This window comes from Schistocerca americana, chromosome 2, assembly GCF_021461395.2.
Source record: "Schistocerca americana isolate TAMUIC-IGC-003095 chromosome 2, iqSchAmer2.1, whole genome shotgun sequence".
NCBI lineage: Eukaryota > Metazoa > Arthropoda > Insecta > Orthoptera > Acrididae > Schistocerca > Schistocerca americana.
The window spans coordinates 68,338,291-68,358,706 of NC_060120.1; the positions used below are offsets into that span (position 1 = coordinate 68,338,291).

The window sequence follows — 20,416 nt, forward strand, 5'->3', positions numbered from 1 at the left end:
TGCTGCAGATCCTCCTGCATTTCAGTACAATTTTCCATTGTTACAACCTCTCAATACACCTCAGCATCATCTGCAAAAAGCCTCAGTGAACTTCCGATGTCATCCACAAGGTCATTTAAGTATATTGTGAATAGCAACAGTCCTATGACACTCCCCTGCGGCACACCTGAAATCACTCTTACTTCGGAAGACTTCTCTCCATTGAGAATGACATGCTGCGTTCTGTTATCTAGAAACTCTTCAATCCAATCACACAACTGGTCTGATAGTCCATATGCTCTTACTTTGTTCATTAAACGACTGTCGGGAACTGTATTGAACGCCTTGCGGAAGTCAAGAAACACAGTATCTACCTGTATCTAGTAGCTGTAGATGTAGGAAGTATGCAGCAGACCTCAGCAGTTACGGTGGCTAGGACAGTTGCAAAGTCTAAGAGAAAGAAGAAGGTTCTGCTCTTAGGTAGTTCTCATGGTAGAGGTGTAGGCCAGCAGTTGCAGGAAGTTTTGGGGAGTGAGTACCAGGTCACCAGCATTGTGAAGCCTAATGGAGGATTGGCTCAGGTGACTTTTAACATAGGGGGGTTATGTAGGGATTTTACTAAAGAGGATCAGGTAGTGATTGTGGGTGGGGCTGGTAATAGTATTGATAGGGATGGGAAGTATGACATAGATGGTGACCTGGAAAAGATAGCCACTCAGACTGGCAACACGAATGTGCATTTCGTGGAACTGTTTCAGCGTCACGATCGGCCTCATCTTAATATAGCCGTCAGGCGTAATAACATGAGACTTGGGGGTGCGCTGATGACAGAAGGCATGGGTCACATTTCAGTGGTGTCGGTGGAGTCTATCAGCAGGACGGGTTTCACTAGACATGGCCTGCACCTCAACAGGTATGGGAAGGGGAGGTTGGCAAAACTTATAGGTGACAGCATAGGTGGGGGTGGTTGGATCACTCATGGGAAAATTCCGGTAGTTGTGGGTGTTAGAGCTGTACCTTTTTTAGATTGAAGTCAGCTGATAGGTATTCCTGCTTAAGGGAAGTCTCTCTAACAAAGAAACCACTTTCTACAAAGCTTGGGTATCCGATTAATGAGGGAATTAGTATATTTCATCAAAATATACAAGGTATTCGAGATAAAGTTAGTGAACTGCTTATAGATGTTGACTCTGAAATTATTGGTATATCTGAACACTTCTTAAATAAGGAGATAATTCAGAGGCTTCCTTTACCAGGATACAGGTTGGCTGGCAGCTTTTCTAGGAGCTCTTTGCGGTGTGGGGGAGTAGCCATGTATGTGAAAAACGGTATCCCATTTGAGTCAATTGATGTTTCAAAGTACTGCACTGAAAAGGTGTTTGAATGTTGTGCAGGTGTGGTTAAATTTAGTGGAGCTAAACTTCTTACTGTTGTTATTTATAGATCCCCAGACTCCGATTTCACAACATTTTTGCTAAAGCTAGAGGAGGTTCTTGGTTCACTTTATAGGAAATACAAAAAGTTAGTTATATGTGGTGACTTCAATATTAATTGTATAAGTGATTGTGCAAGGAAAAGGATGCTGGTAGACCTCCTTAATTCATATAATCTTATGCAAACCGTATTCTTTCCAACGAGAGTGCAAGGGAACAGTAGAACAACCATAGACAATATTTTTGTTCATTCGTCATTATTAGAAGGGCATTCTGTTAGCAAAAAAGTGAATGGCCTTTCAGATCATGATGCACAAATTTTAAGTCTAAAAGATTTTTGTGCTTCAACACATGTTAAATATAGTTACCAACTTTTTAGGAAAGCTGATCCAGTTGCTGTACAGACTTTTGTAAACCTTATCAAGGAACAAGAGTGGCAAGATGTTTATAGTGCTGATACAGTAGACGATAAATATAATGCTTTCCTCAAGACTTTTCTCGTGCTCTTTGAAAGTTGCTTTCCGTTAGAACGTTTAAAACAGGGTACTAGCACAAACAGGCAGCCTGGGTGGCTGACTAAAGGGATAAGAATATCTTGTAGAACAAAGTGGCAATTATATCAAAACGTTAGAAACAGTCAAAATCTAAATGCAGCAGCCCATTACAAACAGTATTGTAAGGTGCTTAAAAAAGTTATTAGGAAGGCAAAAAGTATGTGGTATGCAGATAGAATAGCTAAGTCTCAGGATAAAATTAAAACCATATGGTCAGTCGTAAAGGAAGTGGCTGGTCTGCAGAGACAGGTCGAGGATATAGAATCAGTGCGTAGTGGGGATGTCCGTGTTGCTGATAAGTCGCATATATGTACAGTACTTAATAATCACTTTCTGAATATAGCAGGTGAACTAAATAGAAACCTAGTCCCAACAGGGAATCATATAGCGCTCTTAGAAAAAAGTGTTCCGAGACTGTTACCTGAAATGCTCCTCCATGATACTGACAAGAGGGAGATTGAGTTAATAATTAAATCACTAAAGACCAAGAACTCTCATGGATATGACGGGGTATCTAGCAGAATACTGAAGTATTGTTCCACGTATATTAGCTCAGTACTTAGCCATATCTGTAACTTTTCCTTTAGCAGTGGTCGGTTTCCTGACCGATTAAAGTACTCGGTAGTGAAGCCACTTTATAAAAAGGGAGACAGGGATAATGTTGACAATTATAGACCTATTTCTATGCCATCGGTGTTTGCTAAAGTTATCGAGAGGCTTGTATATACAAGGTTACTGCAGCATTTAAATTCACATAATTTGCTGTCAAATGTACAGTTTGGTTTTAGAAATGGCTTAACAACTGAAAATGCTATATTCTCTTTTCTCTGTGAGGTTTTGGACGGATTAAATAAAAGGTTGAGAACGTTAGGTGTTTTCTTTGATTTAACGAAGGCTTTTGACTGTGTTGACCACAAAATATTACTGCAGAAGTTGGAACATTATGGAGTAAGGGGAGTAGCTTACAATTGGTTCGCCTCCTACTTTAAGAACAGAAAGCAGAAGGTAATCCTCCGCAATATTGAGAGTGGTAATGATGTTCAGTCCCAATGGGGCACTGTTAAATGGGGCGTTCCCCAAGGGTCGGTGCTGGGGCCACTGCTGTTCCTTATTTATGTAAATGATATGCCTTCTAGTATTACAGGTGATTCAAAAATATTTCTGTTTGCTGATGACACCACCTTGGTAGTGAAGGATCTTGTGTGTAATATTGAAACATTATCAAATAATGTAGTTCATGAAGTAAGTTCGTGGCTTGTGGAAAATAATTTGATGCTAAATCACAGTAAGACTCAGTTTTTACAGTTTCTAACCCACAATTCAACAAGAACTGACATTTTAATCAGACAGAATGGGCATGTTATAAGCGAGACGGAACAGTTCAAGTTCCTAGGCGTACGGATAGATAGTAAGCTGTTGTGGAAAGCCCATGTTCAGGATCTTGTTCAGAAACTAAATGCCGCTTTATTTACCATTAGAACAGTATCTGAAATAAGTGACATTTCAACACGAAAAGTAGTATACTTCGCATATTTTCATACGCTTATGTCATATGGTATTATTTTTTGGGGTAATTCTTCTGATTCAAAAAGGGTATTTTTGGCTCAAAAACGGGCTGTTCGAGCTATGTATGGTGTAAGTTCGAAAACCTCTTGTCGACCCCTATTCAATAGTCTGGGAATTTTGACATTGCCCTCACAGTATGTATTTTCTTTAATGTCGTTTGTTGTTAGCAATATTAGCTTATTCCCAAGAGTTAGCAGCTTTCACTCAGTTAATACTAGGCAGAAATCAAATCTGCATGTGGAATGCACTTCCTTGACTCTTGTGCAGAAAGGAGTGCAGTATTCTGCTGCATCCATTTTCAATAAGCTACCACAAGAACTCAAAAATCTTAGCAGTAGCCCAAACACTTTTAAGTCTAAACTGAAGAGTTTCCTCATGGCTCACTCCTTCTATTCTGTCGAGGAGCTCCTGGAAGAGATAAAAAATTAAGAAAATTCCAGTGTTACATTCTTGATTTTCTTTATTTAAACTAACGACTTGTTTCATTTTATCTGTTTCTACAATCGTGTTGTAATTTCATGTATTGACTCGTTCCATGACCATGGAGACTTCTCCTAAATGTGGTCCCACGGAACAATAAATAAATAAATAAAAAAATAAATAAATAAATAAAACCTGTGTCTATGGCCCTCTGAGTCTCGTGGATGAATAGCACGAGCTATTATACTTTGTTGCATGCAGACAAAAAATTTAACAAAAAATTGGTTCAAGGAGTGATAAAGATCACTCTAGAAAACTTTCGGGGGAATTGAGGTTGAATGAGGGAAGATTATCATACTTTTTTTGTGTGTTGATAACATTTGGTACATTACTGGAAATGACTCATTCCACATCCTTGTGATTTAGCACAGTATGTACTTACAGAATTTGCAATAAATAAATCAATCATTTTCTCCATATATTGGTCTCTCTATAGATATGATGAGATAAAAGAAATTATTTAGGTAGTGAAGGGAGACGAAAATTTAATAGCCATGAGTGACTGGAATTAAAGAGTAGGAAAAGGGAGAGAAGGAAACATAGTAGGTGAATATGGATTGGCGGTAGGAAATGAAAGAGGAAGACGTCTGGTAGAATTTTGCACAGGGCATAATTTAATCATAGCTAAAACACTTGGTTCAAGAATCATAAAAGAAGGTTATATACATGGAAGAGGCCTGGAGATACTGACAGGTTTCAGATAGATTATATAATGGTAAGACAGAGATTTAGGAACCAGGTTTTAAATTGAAGACATTTCCAGGGGCAGATGTGGACTCTGACCACAACCTATTGGTTATGAACTGTAGATAAAAACTAAAGAAACTGCAAAAAGGTGGGAATTTAAGGAGGTGGGACCTGGATAAACTGACTAAACCAGAGGTTGTACAGAGTTTCAGGGAGAGAATAAGGGAACAGCTGGCACGAATGCGGGAGAGAAATACAGTAGAAGAAGAATGGGTAGCTCTGAGGGATGAAGTAGTGAAGGCACCAGAGGATCAAGTAGGTAAAAAGATGAGGGTTAGTAGAAATTCTTGGGTAACAGAAGAAATATTGAATTTAATTGATGAAAGGAGAAAATATAAAAATGCAGTAAATGGAGCCGGCAGAAAGGAATACAAACATCTCAAAAATGAGATCGACAAGAAGTGCAAAATGGCTAAGCAGGGATAGCTAGAGGGCAAATGCAAGGATGTAGAGGCTTATCTCACTAGGGGTAAGATAGATACTGCTTACAGGAAAATTAAAGAGACCTTTGGAGAAAGGAGAACAACTTGCATGAGTGTCAAGAGCTGAGATGGAAACCCAGTTCTAAGCAAAGAAGGGAAAGCAGAAAGGTGGAAGGAGTATATAGAGGGTCTATACAAGGGCGATGTACTTGAGGACAATATTATGGAAATGGAACAGGATGTAGATGAAGATGAAATGGGAGATAGGATACTGCGTGAAGAGTTTGACAGAGCACTGAAAGATCTGAGTCGAAACAGGGGCCCAGGAGTAGACACCATTCCACTAGAACTACTGATGGCCTTGGTAGAGCCAGTCCTGACAAAACTCTACCATCTGGTGAGCAAGATGTATGAGACAGGCGAAATACCCTCAGACTTCAAGAAGAATATAATAATTCCAATCCCAAAGAAAGCAGTTGTTGACAGGTGTGAAAATTACCGAACTATCAGTTTAATAAGTCACAGCTGCAAAATACTAACACGAATTCTTTACAGATGAATGGAAATACTGGTAGAAGCTGAACTCGGGGAAGATAAGTGTGGATTCCGTAGGAATATTGGAACATGTGAGGCAATACTGACCTTACGACTTATCTTAGAAGAAAGATTACGGAAAGGGAACTTACGTTTCTAGCATTTGTAGACTTAGAGTAAGCTTTTGACAATGTTGACTGGAATACTCTTTCAAATTCTAAAGGTGGCAGGTGTAAAATACAGGGAGCGAAAGGCTATTTACAATTTGTACAGAAACCAGATGGCAGTAAGAAGAGACGAGGGGCATGAAAGGGAAGCAGTGGTTGGGAAGGTAGTGAGACAGGGTTGTAGCTTCTTTCCGATGTTATTCAATCTGTATACTGAGCAAGCAGTAAAGGAAACAAAAGAAAATTTCGGAGTAGGTATTAAAATCCATGGAGAAGAAATAAAAACTGTGAGGTTCGCCGATGACATTGTAATTTTGTCAGAGACAGCAAAGGACTTGGAAGAGCAGTTGAACGGAATGGACGTATAAGATGGACATATAAGATGAACATCAACAAAAGCAAAACGAGGGTAATGGAATCTAGTCAAATTAAGTCGGGTGACGCCGACGGAATTAGATTAGGAAATGAGACACTTAAAGTAGTAAAGGAGTTTTGCTATTTGGGGAGCAAAATAACTGATGATGGTCGAAGTAGAGAGGATATAAAATGTAGGCTGGCAGTGGCAAGGAAAGAGTTTCTCAGGAAGAGAAATTTGTTAACATGGAGTATAGATTTAAGTGTCAGGAAGTCGTTTCTGAAAGTATTTGTATGGAGTGTAGCCACGTATGGAAGTGAAACATGGACGATAAATAGTTTGGACAAGAAGAGAATAGAAGCTTCTGTAATGTGGTGCTACATAAGAATGCTGAAGATTAGATGGGTAGATCACATAACTAATGAGGAGGTATTAAATAAAATTGGAGAGAAGAGGAGTTTGTGGCACAACTTGACAAGAAGAAGGGATCGATTGGCAGGACATGTTCTGAGGCATCAAGGGATCACCAATTTAGCATTGGAGGGCAGTGTGGGGAGTAAAAATTGTAGAGGGAGACCAAGAGGTGAATACACTAAGCAGATTCAGGACGTAGGTCGCAGTAAGTACTGGGAATGAAGCAGCTTGCACAGGATAGAGCTGCATCAAACCAGTCTCAGGACTGAAGACCACAACAACAACAACAACAACAACAACAACATAGATAGGTACTTGTCCCCCTATTAAATTTCTGCGGATGCTCATATTCCATCAGAAAACAAAATAACAGAATGAGTTACACAGTTCCACAGTCAGTGCTTATCTATTTTTCTACAATACCTTGCTGCTGGCAATTCTTCCGAAGACTTGAAATAACAAGTGCAGTTTCACCCTAGACTATTTGAGATGTGCACCAAATTATACACAGAGATAACTGTCTACATGTACTTTCATTCATAACTTTTCATTAATTTATTTTTTTAAAAATCTTTCTTCATAACCATTCCTTACATTTTCTGAGCAACTAATCAAACGATTCGCCATTCATAAGTCTTCAGTTTTTGTACTCATCTGCCCTAACCTTCCAGACTGCTGGCAGTTATTTATACATTTTGATGCACTCTAATAATAATGCACTTGTTTTGTACTCATTTTCCACATTACAGTAAACCTAACATAGTTTAATGTAATCTCCGTGGTTTGTGTAGCATGTGAGAGACTGTCAAGGATATTGTCAGTACTGCTGCAGCCTGCACAATATTTCGAGGCTGCACAATCGTTTTCCAAACTTTTTGATATTCTCAATATTTTTTGCACAGCCTCTGTCTCACTCCTAGATGGTCAATATTATTGTGAATCTAAGAAATATTGTCAGTATTATTGACCATCTAGGGGCTGCATTACAATTGCATATTCAATTGTAAAAAGTGCAGCTTCCATTAAAACAAAAATAAAGAAATACCAAACGAGCATTGAAAAGGAGAAACTTTTGGAAATAGACAAAAACTTGGTCAAGGGTACCAAACTCTAGATGTCTGTTTCAAAAAAGAGAAGGGCAGAAGTGGGTTAAGCAATACTGAAAATTGTAAAATACTAGCAAAAATTTTCGTCACCTTCTGAACTGTCCTGAACCAAGTCATAAATTGGAATTCTCAGATATTAATGAAAATTTGGAAGGCAGTTTACCACCAACTATAGAATAATTTGAAATAATTAAAAGCCTCTAAAACAACAAAGCTAGTGGAGAAATTCTATGACAGTTGAACTTTTGAAGTGGTCCTTGCCAAATAAAGCAAATGAATTAAATTTACTCTTTGATGAAATATGGAAAACAGAAAAAATCCCAGAGGAATGGAAAGTTGCCTTGATACCCCCAAAAGAGATAATATACAGGATGTAAACAACTACAGAGGGATCTTTTTACTGCCAGTGGCATATAAGATATTTTCCAATATTTTATTAAGCAGAACAGACACAGCTCTAGACAGTCATTTAGGTGAATATCAAGGTGGTTTTAGGGAGGGAAAGTCATGCTCAGAACAAATATTTAATCTCAGGTCAGTAATTCACCACAAATTACTTAATTCAAAGGACATTGTAGGTATGTTTGTGGATTTCCAAAAGGCTTTTGAGTCTGATGACACAGAAACTATCGATAAAATAGTTTGAGAATTTGGCGTAAAGTTTAAACTGGCAAACCTAATTCTGAAACCCCTGCAGATACAGTATGTAAAGTAAAATTCATCGGAGAAATTTCAGTCTTTCAAAATAGAAACAGGTGTTATACAAGGTGACAACCTACCTCCAGTTCTTTTGAATGGTGTTTTAGAGAAAACAGTGAAAAAAATGGATGAAAATCCTATTGAACTCAACATTTTGCCAATAAGGTTAGGAAGAGGACGCGAGAAGATCGAACTCTTGCATTTCCAGATGATTTTTCTATACTATCCAAAAATGTGGCATCTGCTATAACATAAATAAATTTCCTGGAAGAAATAGCCAGCAGAACTTGCTTAAGAGTTTCTGCTGAAAAAAATTAACAAACATTAAGGATGTTCCAAAATTTCTGGAAACACACTGGCAAATAAAAAATCAAGTATCTAGGGGAGATAATCCAAGAAAATGCTTTGGAAAATCTGCGATAGAGGAAAAGTTACATAAAGTGGAAAAACATGTGGTGTCACCAAAGACCTCTACAATCCAAAAATACAAAAATAAGGTGTAACAGCACAGTAGTGAAGCCAGAATGCCTATGTGCAAGTGAATGCCTGACATTACACTATAACTTAGATAAATTAGGAGTACTAGAAAGGCAGTTTATAAGGAAAGATTAGGACCACAAAACACAGCAAAAGGTTGGAAATTATGAAGTAATGCTGACATGTACCAAAATATAGAAAATATTTCATACATAATGAGAAAAAGAAGACTCATGTTCTTTTGACATTTATTTTGAATGCAAGGCAGTAGATTAACTAGTAAGATTGTCAAATACTTGTAAGGTAAGAAGTCCACAAGAAGTGTGGTAAGTGAATGAAAAAAGGATTTAGAAAGAAGCAGTATAAAAACAGGAGACATAAACAAGAGAAGACTTTTGGGAAAAATTATTGAAAATGGAAGGACTGCAAAAAGACTGGTTCAAAATGGCATGAAGACAAAAAGAAGAAACACACCAAACAGATGAAAGCATGCTGCTAGAAAAGAAAGGAACAAAGAATGAAGGATTGAAATTGGAACGTGGTCTTCAGATGGCTTATTAAGCCACTTTGGTACAAAATGAGGTTGAATCAATTGGACTATTGGTACGTCTCCAAAATCATATATAAATAGCTACGGCATTTGCTCTCTCTCTCTCTCTCTCTCTCTCTCTCTCTCTCTCTCTCTCTCTCTCTCTGTTCTGTGTGTGTGTGTGTGTGTGTGTGTGTGTGTGTGTGTGTGTGTTTACAGGTAATTTGTCAGTAATCTAGTGTTTTTAATTTGAAATTTTGTTCAACAAATCCTCATGTGGCATTAGTGGCAAAGTAGCTTGAAGGGTTTGTAGTGTGTTAAGCACCCTGTTCACTATCATAACAATTCATAAACTTTTGATAGGTTTGTCAAATATTTGACTATGTATGGCACTATTTGACATGTTTGTCAAACATAGAGCATGTTTGAGAGAAATTTCAATTGAAAGCAGATTTGGCATGATGGTGGACATTGCTTGTTTTGATGTTTTGCCATGCATGGTTAGCAAAGAAGAGTTTTATTACAGTTTATCTCACAGTATCATAAGTTTCCACAACTATGGAAACTGCAATCAACATAAAAACAATATAGCACTGGCAGTTACCAAAATGATTGAGGTGTTGCATCCTTCCCGGCCATATATTACACAGGAAAAGGTCAAGAAGAAAATTAATATCCTATGCACAGCATTAAAGTGGAAGTGCAATAAAATAAAAAATCAGAGCTCTATGGTTCTTCCACAAATTATGTCTATGTTCCCACACTGTCGTACTTCAATGAGCTGTCATTAGAAGACCAAGTGGAAGACCGTACTTACGTTGTCTTTTTCAATGTGAGGACAAGGTGACTCAATTGTTAAAACTTTGACTGTACATTTGGAGAAAATTGATGTCATAATCATGTTCTGAGTGTAATTTTTTCTTTGGCAATTTTTGTGGATGTATTTCTCTCTCAACTTCAATTTTTCATGGTTTTCTTTTTTATACGAAGTACTAAAGTCACCACAAGAAATGTTTCGTCTGGATTAGTGGACATTCCAACTACTGTCAAAATATTTGTTTCAAAAATGAAGTTAAATTGACAAACCTTGTTGTTACATATACAGGCTTGTTTGACAAACTTGTGGATAGAAAAAAGTGACAAGCTTGTGTGATTGTGTACTGGCTGCATTAACATCTTGAAAGTCCAAGGAAAAGAGCTATTGGCATTGAAGAACATTCCTGTATTACACAAGCTTTTGCTTTGTTCAAAAATTTGGTTAATTAAATAAGCAGTCAACCAATATTTACATGACAAATTTTATTTTTCTAAATCTCTTTACAGCTAGGGAGAAGATTGTTGGGTGGTACCATACTGGACCCAAGCTACATAGAAATGATGTTGCAATCAATGAACTCATTCGGCGTTACTGCCCAAATTCAGTCCTAGTGATCATTGATGCAAAGCCAAAAGATCTGGGTCTCCCAACAGAAGCATACCGTGCTATTGAAGAGGTTCATGATGTAAGTAGGAACACTGAAGTATGAAGTGATATGTTTCAGGGAATATAAATTTAATATTAATACGGTTAGAAACATATGTATATAATGATTTATTGTTATTACTGATATACTTACGTCACAGAAGAAATCATTGATAGAAAATTTTATGTGAAGTATTCTTCAGCCCCAGTTTGAGTATGTTATTGCCCTCTCATAAAATGAGGTTATATAATACACCACATTTTTCTTGTAATACTTTATCCATAAACATCAGAAGAAAGAAAGTAAAAGTAACATTATCAGACGAATTAACAGTTACCATGTTCCACTTTGTGTAGCATTAGACACTTTTTTATAATGGAATAATATCTATTATGATCTTATTTCTATCTACATTATGAAGTTAAATGAGAAAGAAATATTGCTGTGACTGTCCAACATTTGGAACTCAGTAATATTTTGAAATATTATAAACCAGGCTGATACATGCAAATGTGTAAAAGAATTCACCCATTACAAATGATAAAATTGAATCCAGCTTGTAGGCAGAGGAAAGTGAACAACAGATTACATGGTCTTGGTGACCCAGGATGGTATAGTCTGCCTTCTGTTTTGTGTACACAGTTATTGAAGGAATCTGCTGTAGCTGAAGATGTGCTAACCGTCAGCAGTGATAAAATTCACTTCATTAACATGTACATTTTGGTGGTAGTTCAGTTAAAGTACTTGTTTATTCTGAAGAGCAGTTGAATATGTAAACATATTACAAAGCTTAACATAATGGAAGAAAGTTTATAGATACAATATAATTAATGTAGTACTCAAATCACTGAAGGCAGATGTGGGATGATACCTTTGACAAGGCCATTGCCAATTTCCTTTCATATCCTTGTCCATTATGAGCTTATGCTTCATCTGCAGTGAAATTGAGGAGACATTAAACTCTTACTTCATTCATCTTGTTCTTTCTTATTGCATGCCGTGTATAGGGACTTCTGTTGTGTTATCATGTAAATTTCCACTGTCCTTTCTTAGCATAACCCCATACGCAACATTTCGCTCACTTTCAATATCTTGTGTATTGTATCTATTTTGACTAGCTATAAACATTATATGTTTAATAGTAAGCATCATATTCTACATGATTCAGACCAGATTATTGTTCTTAATTTTAAGTAGCATAGCAATTATAGTGTGGAAAACTGTCTGATGCAATAATATTAATATTTTATTAACGTTTCTTTCAAGGATGGTTCTCCAACATCCAAAACATTTGAGCATGTTCCAAGTGAAATAGGTGCAGAGGAAGCTGAAGAAGTTGGTGTGGAACATTTGTTAAGAGACATTAAAGATACCACCGTGGGCACACTTTCACAGCGAATTACTAATCAGCTCCTTGGACTAAAGGGACTACACTCTCAGTTGAGAGAGATACGTAATTACCTAACCCAGGTATGTGTGTCTAAATTTTATCAAACTGTGACTATATCGTCTTTGCTTTAGATTTGTAGCATCACACTAACTCCATGTTTCCTGACTAGCAGGCTTTTCCTAACTACCAGGCTTGACCTTGCAAATGTCACTTGATCTATTTGATGTGTCAAAAAGCAAAACTTTTTCACCAAATTGTCTCAATTTTTTTCTTGTTACGTATGTGTGGGGTTCTCTCATATGGGTTTTCCTTCTTCATAGTAAATTTAAATCTCAACTGTAGTAGTTGTCCTCTGGGCCTCTGTTTCTTAGTTGTATCTCATTATTTGGAACTTGATTGATATTTGTTTGTCACTTGTTGTTGTTATAGAAGTTTGTGTATAAGTGTGAAATACATTATAAAAAATCATTAATCTGAAAGGGTGAACCATTGTTCCTCAGAACCTCTGGTGTCCTGGCCCACTGACATTGAAAACCCATCAGAGATCATTGAACTCTACCTAGGCCTCTAGGCAGAGCTGCTACAACCACAGGCGCTAGCATGTCCTGTCACGACGCCACACACCATCTTCTGGCCAATTGAAGCTCACAGTCACCCTATTAAGTTCTGCCAAGCAGTGACGTGGGTCTCAGTGGTGTTTTTGTGTTGCTATCATTTCATTATCGTAACACACCATTGGTTTTCTGTTATTGGATTTCATCTATAGTACCATCAGCAAGTGTCCATTTTCCTCATTGTTTGTTTGTGATCCACTGCTGATGTCCCAAGATTGGTCAGTCCAGCCTCAGTGGGTTTCTTTTAAGTTGTTCAGACATTTGGTCGAATCTGTAGCAATAATTGGTGACAAGGTAAAAGGTTAACAGAGTGCCACAGAAGCAAGGCATGTGAAACTCTTGGAACAGCAGTGACTGTAACTGCAGCAGCAATTACAATAATAATTCCAGCAGTAGTTTCAGCAACAATATCAGCAGCAAAATGAGTTGCCCCTTCAAAAAATCTAGCTAGTGAAGGATTAGCTGCAGTTACAGGGTACCCACACAATACAGGCAGTGGTCACTTAAAAAACAGGTGGAGAGCCAAACATTCTCATTTTCCAACATTTCACGACACTAAAGAAGATTGGGACACACATTTATAGTCACTGGAACATCACTTTACTGCCTTTCATGTTGCTGATGACAGTCTGTAATTGTCACTTTCTTTGTCTTTAGCTTCCCAGAGATGTTTTTCTTTCTTAAGACATCGTCTTCTCTCTCAAATCCAGGTGGTCTCAAGTTCGAGGAAATGTGCGTGTTAGTTTGTAATTATTGTTTGCAGAGATTCCCTGTGGTCACATTGTGACTCGAACTTTATCAATAGCTCAAATAACCTGGACACTCATATTGTTTCTGGTTGACTGATTTATAAACTAGATGACCTATCATTGGAAGATATTTTGACAATTTCACACTTGTTTGAAATTGCACAAGCCGAAAATGAGTTCGTCATGGCCCGGCTCAAAGTATCAACAGTCCTTATAACACACTGTTCCCCAGGAATGTAAAATGCCAATAAATTACTTCAAAGACAGGACACCATGATTCATCAGTATCAGATTTATTAGTTGCTTCTGAAAAACCAGTTGTGCCCTGTTAGCAAATGGGGACTTCAGTCATCCCTAGACTGCCTCACGGCTCACCCATCTGCATAATGTCTGGATAGTTGGGTACACTGCACCCTTTGTGGAAAAGCCAGTCGCCATAAATAGTCAGAGCAGTCAGAGTTAGTTCCTTACATGCTTCAAGGAACAATGTCTAAACTTCAAGGCAGTAGTACCCACCAGGCTATCCTTTCATGAACGAGCTCTATGTAAATGTCACAGAATGAACAAAGACATAGGTTACCAGATGGTTACAGTTTTGTTGGTAGTCCTACAAATGCCTGCTCGACTAGGTTCTCGAAGATTAACCCCACACTCCTGTAAGTTGGCAGTACATGGTGACAGTTCTGTTTTCATCTAGAGTCAATTCAAACCAGCTCAACCTGCAAGCACTATTTGTTCTCAATAAACATGCAACCAGAAACATTTTCGGTCTGGATGTAGTTTGCGTTCTCCATCAATGAGGAAGTACATGTTGCCTCTGATGTGGTACTCTCCATGAACATGACAACCTGTAAGCTGCATTTGTGCCTCTATTAAAATCTGGCCAGGGGTGTGCCACAGATTTCCAGGCTTAGATACCTAGATGCAACATGGCCCATTCCAGTCTCCATATGAACGGCTTTTAGGCAGGAACTCTGTCAAGTCCACAGGGCTGGGGTGATTGCTGTTAAAACAAGCACTGGGGCCACGTTCCTGTTTATAGGTAAGAAACTCGGTGGCTCCCTTCGGCTATGTGGTGGCTCTAAATTGACAGTCAGTGCTCAGGCACAAGTAGAAACCTACACCTTACCACATCCAGAAGACCTCACAGGGCTTTTCAAAGGAGAATAGTTTCCTAAGATTGACCTAGCAGACAAATATTTGCAAGTTCAAGTAGATGAGGAAACACAAAACATCATAGTTGTTCATACCCCCTCCTGTTTGTGCTAACACTTGACTTTCGGGATATCTTCCACTCGTGCAATATCTGAGAGATACCTGGAACAATTAACCTTGTCCATTTGTGTCTGCACAAACCATCTGAACAACTTAATTGTCACAGGAGCTACATGCTAAGAACACCTATGAAGCATTTTGCACACTATTTATTACATTACGTGATACATTGCTGAAGGGCTACTTAGACAAAAGTTAGTCTTTTGGAGAGCAAGTTGAATACCTCAGGCACTTGCTGAACAGGTACCCTATTGCAGTGTAGCAGTTATCACTCCCGTCACCTGCACTCTAAATGAACTTTATTCAAAGTCCTTCCCACAAGTGGCCCATATCATGCAACTGCTAAACCAGTTGCAGAAGAAACTTTTTCAGTACACACGATTGCTGCTTGTGAACATGTCTTCACACAGTTAAAGCATACTCTGCACTTAGCAACCTTGCACCATTTTCGCCATTGTGTTGACTGGTTCACACTGCAGAGGCCACTCCATATGGCATTGGTGCAATGGTGGCACATATCAGACAATGACTGTACTGAACAACCCATCACCTTTCTGTCAAAGATGCTGGTACACTACTCACAGGTAGAAAAAGATATGTTAGTGATTGTCCTTACAGTGTAGTAGTTCCATGTATACCTGTTTGGGACTAAGTTCATTATGATCATGGACCGTAAACTACTGGTAGCGCTATTGACTTCCAATCTTCTAAACTGAACAGCACTATGCCTCCAACACTACGTGGTACAATTATACAATTAGGTAAAAGCCTACAGCACAATACACACATGGGAACTCTCTATCTCGCCTTCCTGTGGGACCAGAAAGTATTATGTTTCCACATTGATGCAGAAAGGACAGTCCTTGGAAGAATTTCCTTAACAGCTGCATCAGTTGCTGCAGTCACACACCCCGACTCAATCTTACCATAAGCCATGCATTATGTACTCCACGGGTGGCCCCACATACATTTCAAACACAAATCAAGAGCTCCAGACCTGGTACCACTGTGTTGTAACCGCAGCATCCTTTGGCTACAGGTTTTACAACTACTTCGTGGCCACTAGGGAATGTCGTGGATGAAAGCTCTAGTGATATGACACTCTTACTGGCCAAACTTAAACAGGGACTTGGAAACAATGGTGTGAAGCTGCTCGGCGTGGGCTCAGCATCAGGCAGCATCCCTGTCCCCAATGTTTTGCTTACTGATCCCCTCCCCCACTGCCAACCTCCGGACTGCACCACCACCAGTTGCATGTCCTCAACATCACATCCCTCCAACTAACCTCAGACCGCATTTATTTGGACTTTGTTGTCCGATTTGTGGGCTTAATGCTCATATATGTTAAGTATGGAGTCAGCCACAATCTCTCTTAGTTCAGATTCTATTTATCGAAGGCCTTGCCTGAACTATAATATTGGACAGTAGGTTTCAGACAATTGAGGACATCAATTAGTTGGCCATTTCACCCACCCTCCAGTTGCAAAGCAGAGCATATGGTGCAAACATTTAAGCAGCGAATATTGAAAGCAGTGGGAACTACCACCACTATCACAAACATCTCCACCACAACAGCAGAACTGATACTGTACCTGAGTATGTACAGGACAAGAACCACCCAGGACTAGAGTCTTGTGGAACTCCTCTGTGGGAGATTACCATAAACGTTTTTCCATCTCCTGGCACCAGGAACCGGGACCTGGCAGTCAGGGTGCTGCTCACTGGGAACAGTAGTATGGGCGCACTCCTGTGGAGAAAGACGTACAGACACGGTAACAGTCTGCTACAAAATGGTGAGATAAATTAAGGATTAAATGTGAATTTTGTGTTTTGCTTCAAATTAGTTAAACTTTTTTGCCAGTACTGTTGTAAATAGTAGCGGATGATTACTTAGCTTTGTCTTTTGTTTTGTAGTTGGGGTGACTGTTAAAATTTTTCTTCAGTGCAGATAAATTAAGATAGAATTTACAGGATGTCATACATGCACTTTAACAAAGTATGTAGACTGAATTTTGTCTGTTTTCAGGCTGTATTAAATTCTAACATCCCTCAGGAATATCAGTCCTGACAATCAAACTTGCTCCACATGCTACTTAACTGAAATAACTTGAACTAACACACTCCCATACCAACTCAATTGTACTAACTCCACATGTAATAACTTGTACTAATTTGCTTGGGCTCAGGCACCTGGTTATTCATAAAGGTAACAATGACAGTTCTTTACAAACGTTTATACATTTAAAAATTTTAATGAAACACAATAGCACATTTTACACTAAACTGTGTTACACGTTAATGAACAATATAATCAGTACACACAGATTAATTACATAGTCATGAAGTATGTGATGTTTGCTTCAGAAAAGAAACAGTTATAATCAGAAATAGTATTTCTAATTACAGATGTATATGTTGAGTGTAAATATGAAATGATAAGATTTACTTCTATACGTGTCATCCTGTATATCATAATTTAGTTACTTTTAGTGTAAAAATTGTTTCAAATTACTTTTGAATCAGAAAATACAAATATGCATTCATTTTTAGTCCTTAAATTTTCACCTAAAGAGTATCTGAATAATAATAAACTGTTACATTCATAATTAAACATCGTAAGTAAAGGGCAAAAACATAAACTTTCATAGAATGAGATTTTCACTCTGCAGCGGAGTGTGCGCTGATATGAAACTTCCCGGCAGATTAAAACTGTGTGCCCGACCGAGACTCGAACTCGGGACTTTTGCCTTTCGCGGGCAAGTGCTCCCGAGTTCGAGTCTCGGTCGGGCACACAGTTTTAATCTGCCAGGAAGTTTCATATCAGCGCACACTCCGCTGCAGAGTGAAAATCTCATTATTGAAGGGTTGTTTGGAACATCGTCATACAAACCAACTCTATCCATGCTTGCCACCAACAGTGATACACCCTAACCAGAAAGCCCACCATTGCCAGTTCCATGACTTCATAGATTTGACTTGTGCCTAAGAAAACCAGAGACTTTTTCATTGGACACAGACATGGAGATCTCTTTGCATTCTGTTATCACAGTCAACAACACCAGCATCACCACATCCAAGCATAATGTCAGACTTTCCCACTTCCTTGCTCCAGTCTGTGGATTTAAGTGCAAGACACTATCTGTACCACCAGTTCACCTTGTGAAACATTGCCCATGACACATCCAATTGTACACACCCATTCAAGGGGGCAGATATGATACTCTTGCCCGACAACTTTGAAAAAGCCCATTGGAAAGCATGGAAATTTTACATTGGCAACTAGGCTGAACTGTTACAGCCATAAGCACTACTAGTGCCTGTTGTGGTGCTGCCCACTGTATTTCACCAGCCAGTTATAGCAGTACTAAAATTACCACCATGCACTGATATGGGACTAAGTGGTGCATTTGCTTCGCTATTGTTTCATTGTCATAACGTACCATTGCTGTCTCAGGTTATCACTCTACAGATCATTCTTTGGACTATTTATCTATAGTACCATCTCCATTCAGCCAGTTTCCTCATTGTATTTCTTTCTTTTCACACTTGGCAATCCACTGTTGATGGCTCCAGATCAGCCAGTCCAGCTCATGGCGTTTCTTTTAACTCGTTCCCGACATTTGATCAAATATTTGTCATAGTATAACAAACAGTGATGCGTAAGGTCTGATCAAGAAACACTGTTTCAATTGATTTTACAGTGTCAGTGGCTTTACTAATAGTAAATACACACTACACTGCCTTTTACTTTGCTTCCATACTTTTTGGTTTTGAGAACAAATTTCAAGAAAAAATGTCTCAGATATAAAGGGCTTTTCTTGATGCAAGCTGTTGTTTTAACTTAAGTAATGCTGCTGCCACCGCCGCCATTGCTACTACTACTACTACTACTACTACTACTACTAAAAGTATTACCTAGCAAACCAACCCGAAGACCTGGCAAGAGTGACAGCACCGCCATGTTTATGCTGGAGAAACAGGGAGTGGAGGCTGTACAAGCATACACTACAGTATCCTTAAAAATGGAGCTTTGCCACATACTACTCATCTGTACATAAGCATCTAACACAGCACGACAAATTTAGACGGACACTTTTGTTTTACAATAGTCTTGACACCCACAGAATAATATGTTTGAATTCGCAATTTGTTTGAATAAACCACTTGTCACTTTAAATATGTCTCATGTTTTCTTAAAAATGTAGTGTAGTTTGCTTTTTTTTAAACTGTCGCTTTGTTCATAACTGTTCATTCCGACAAATGTTTTCTACTCAGTACTTCCAAACCAATTGATCAATTAATATTTCGTTCTTCCTTAAGTTAGAGTTTTTTTGTCCAGTTTTCACCCCTCTTTTGTCCGTCAAACTTTAGCAGAAAACCAGCGACGTTATTTTGATCAGAGGTCATTTGGTCTATGCCAGTTTCTACTCAATAATTTTATTTGGTAATTTATAAAGTAATTTCTTTTTGTTACAGAAAAATCTTTCCACTACGTAATTATTTTTAACATGCACCTGACTGCATAATTATTCTTCCTATGGTTTTGGTATTAAATTATTCCTTGTACAACTCTCCATTAAGGAAATATGATGTTTTCCTTGTAGGCTGTAAATAGGAAATCAAAATATATTTTTGGCTTATTTCTCTTGGTAATCTGTTTCAAACCTGCTTTGGGGCATACAACAAAAGAAAGTATTTTTAAATGTAACTTTTTTCCCACCTACTGCACGTACACTTGAATACTACAGAGAGGCTGGAGGCTCCTGATGCCCTGTAAACATGTGCAACATTTTAATAGCAATGTAATGAAAAGGATAGTTGCTACTCAATAGCACAGATGCTGAGTCGCAGAAAGGCACGACATAAAGACTGTCAGAAAGTTAGCTTTCGGTCAACAAGACATTTGTCAAAAATAGACAGTACACACACACACACACACACACACACACACACACACACACACACACACACACACGGTGAGTAGCAACTATCCTTTTCATTATGTTGTTGCATTCCATCCTGGATTTTTCAGCATTATAATAAAATTTTCATATTAATTCATAATTACAATTCACATTATTTAAACAACAAAATTATTATTATTATTATTATTATTAAGTTTAACCTTTATCTATATGTAAACTTGTGCAACACCTTTTGTACAGGACTTATTATTCTCTTTTTGATCCATCACGATTACCGTTCAGTTCGTATTTTCTTGCAAAGTTGGTATTTCCATGTATTGTTCATAAAATCACTAAAATTGATGCCTAATAATGTATGTAACTCTCCCTGTTTCCTAAGCCTCGCCAGTTCTGTTTTCTCATCCTTCTACCTTTCCCTTTAACCCGTCTGTTGGAAGGAGCCATTGGCTTTGAAAGCTTGTCCATTTCTATATCTTTTGTATGTGTTTTCCCTTGCCACCATTTGGTGAGTTGATCTTTTATCTAGCCGTGTAATATA

General features: G+C 38.2%; 1 protein-coding gene across 1 annotated transcript in view; it reads left to right on the top strand.

The window, feature by feature from the left end:
• LOC124595295 (26S proteasome non-ATPase regulatory subunit 7-like) overlaps window positions 1-20,416 on the top strand; it is a 64,915-nt gene that overhangs the window by 43,604 nt on the left and 895 nt on the right. Inside the window, exons 3-4 of the mRNA XM_047133979.1 lie at window positions 10,786-10,964; window positions 12,192-12,395. Of these exons, the coding sequence (XP_046989935.1) occupies window positions 10,786-10,964; window positions 12,192-12,395 (383 nt within the window). The remainder of the gene's footprint in view (window positions 1-10,785; window positions 10,965-12,191; window positions 12,396-20,416) is intronic.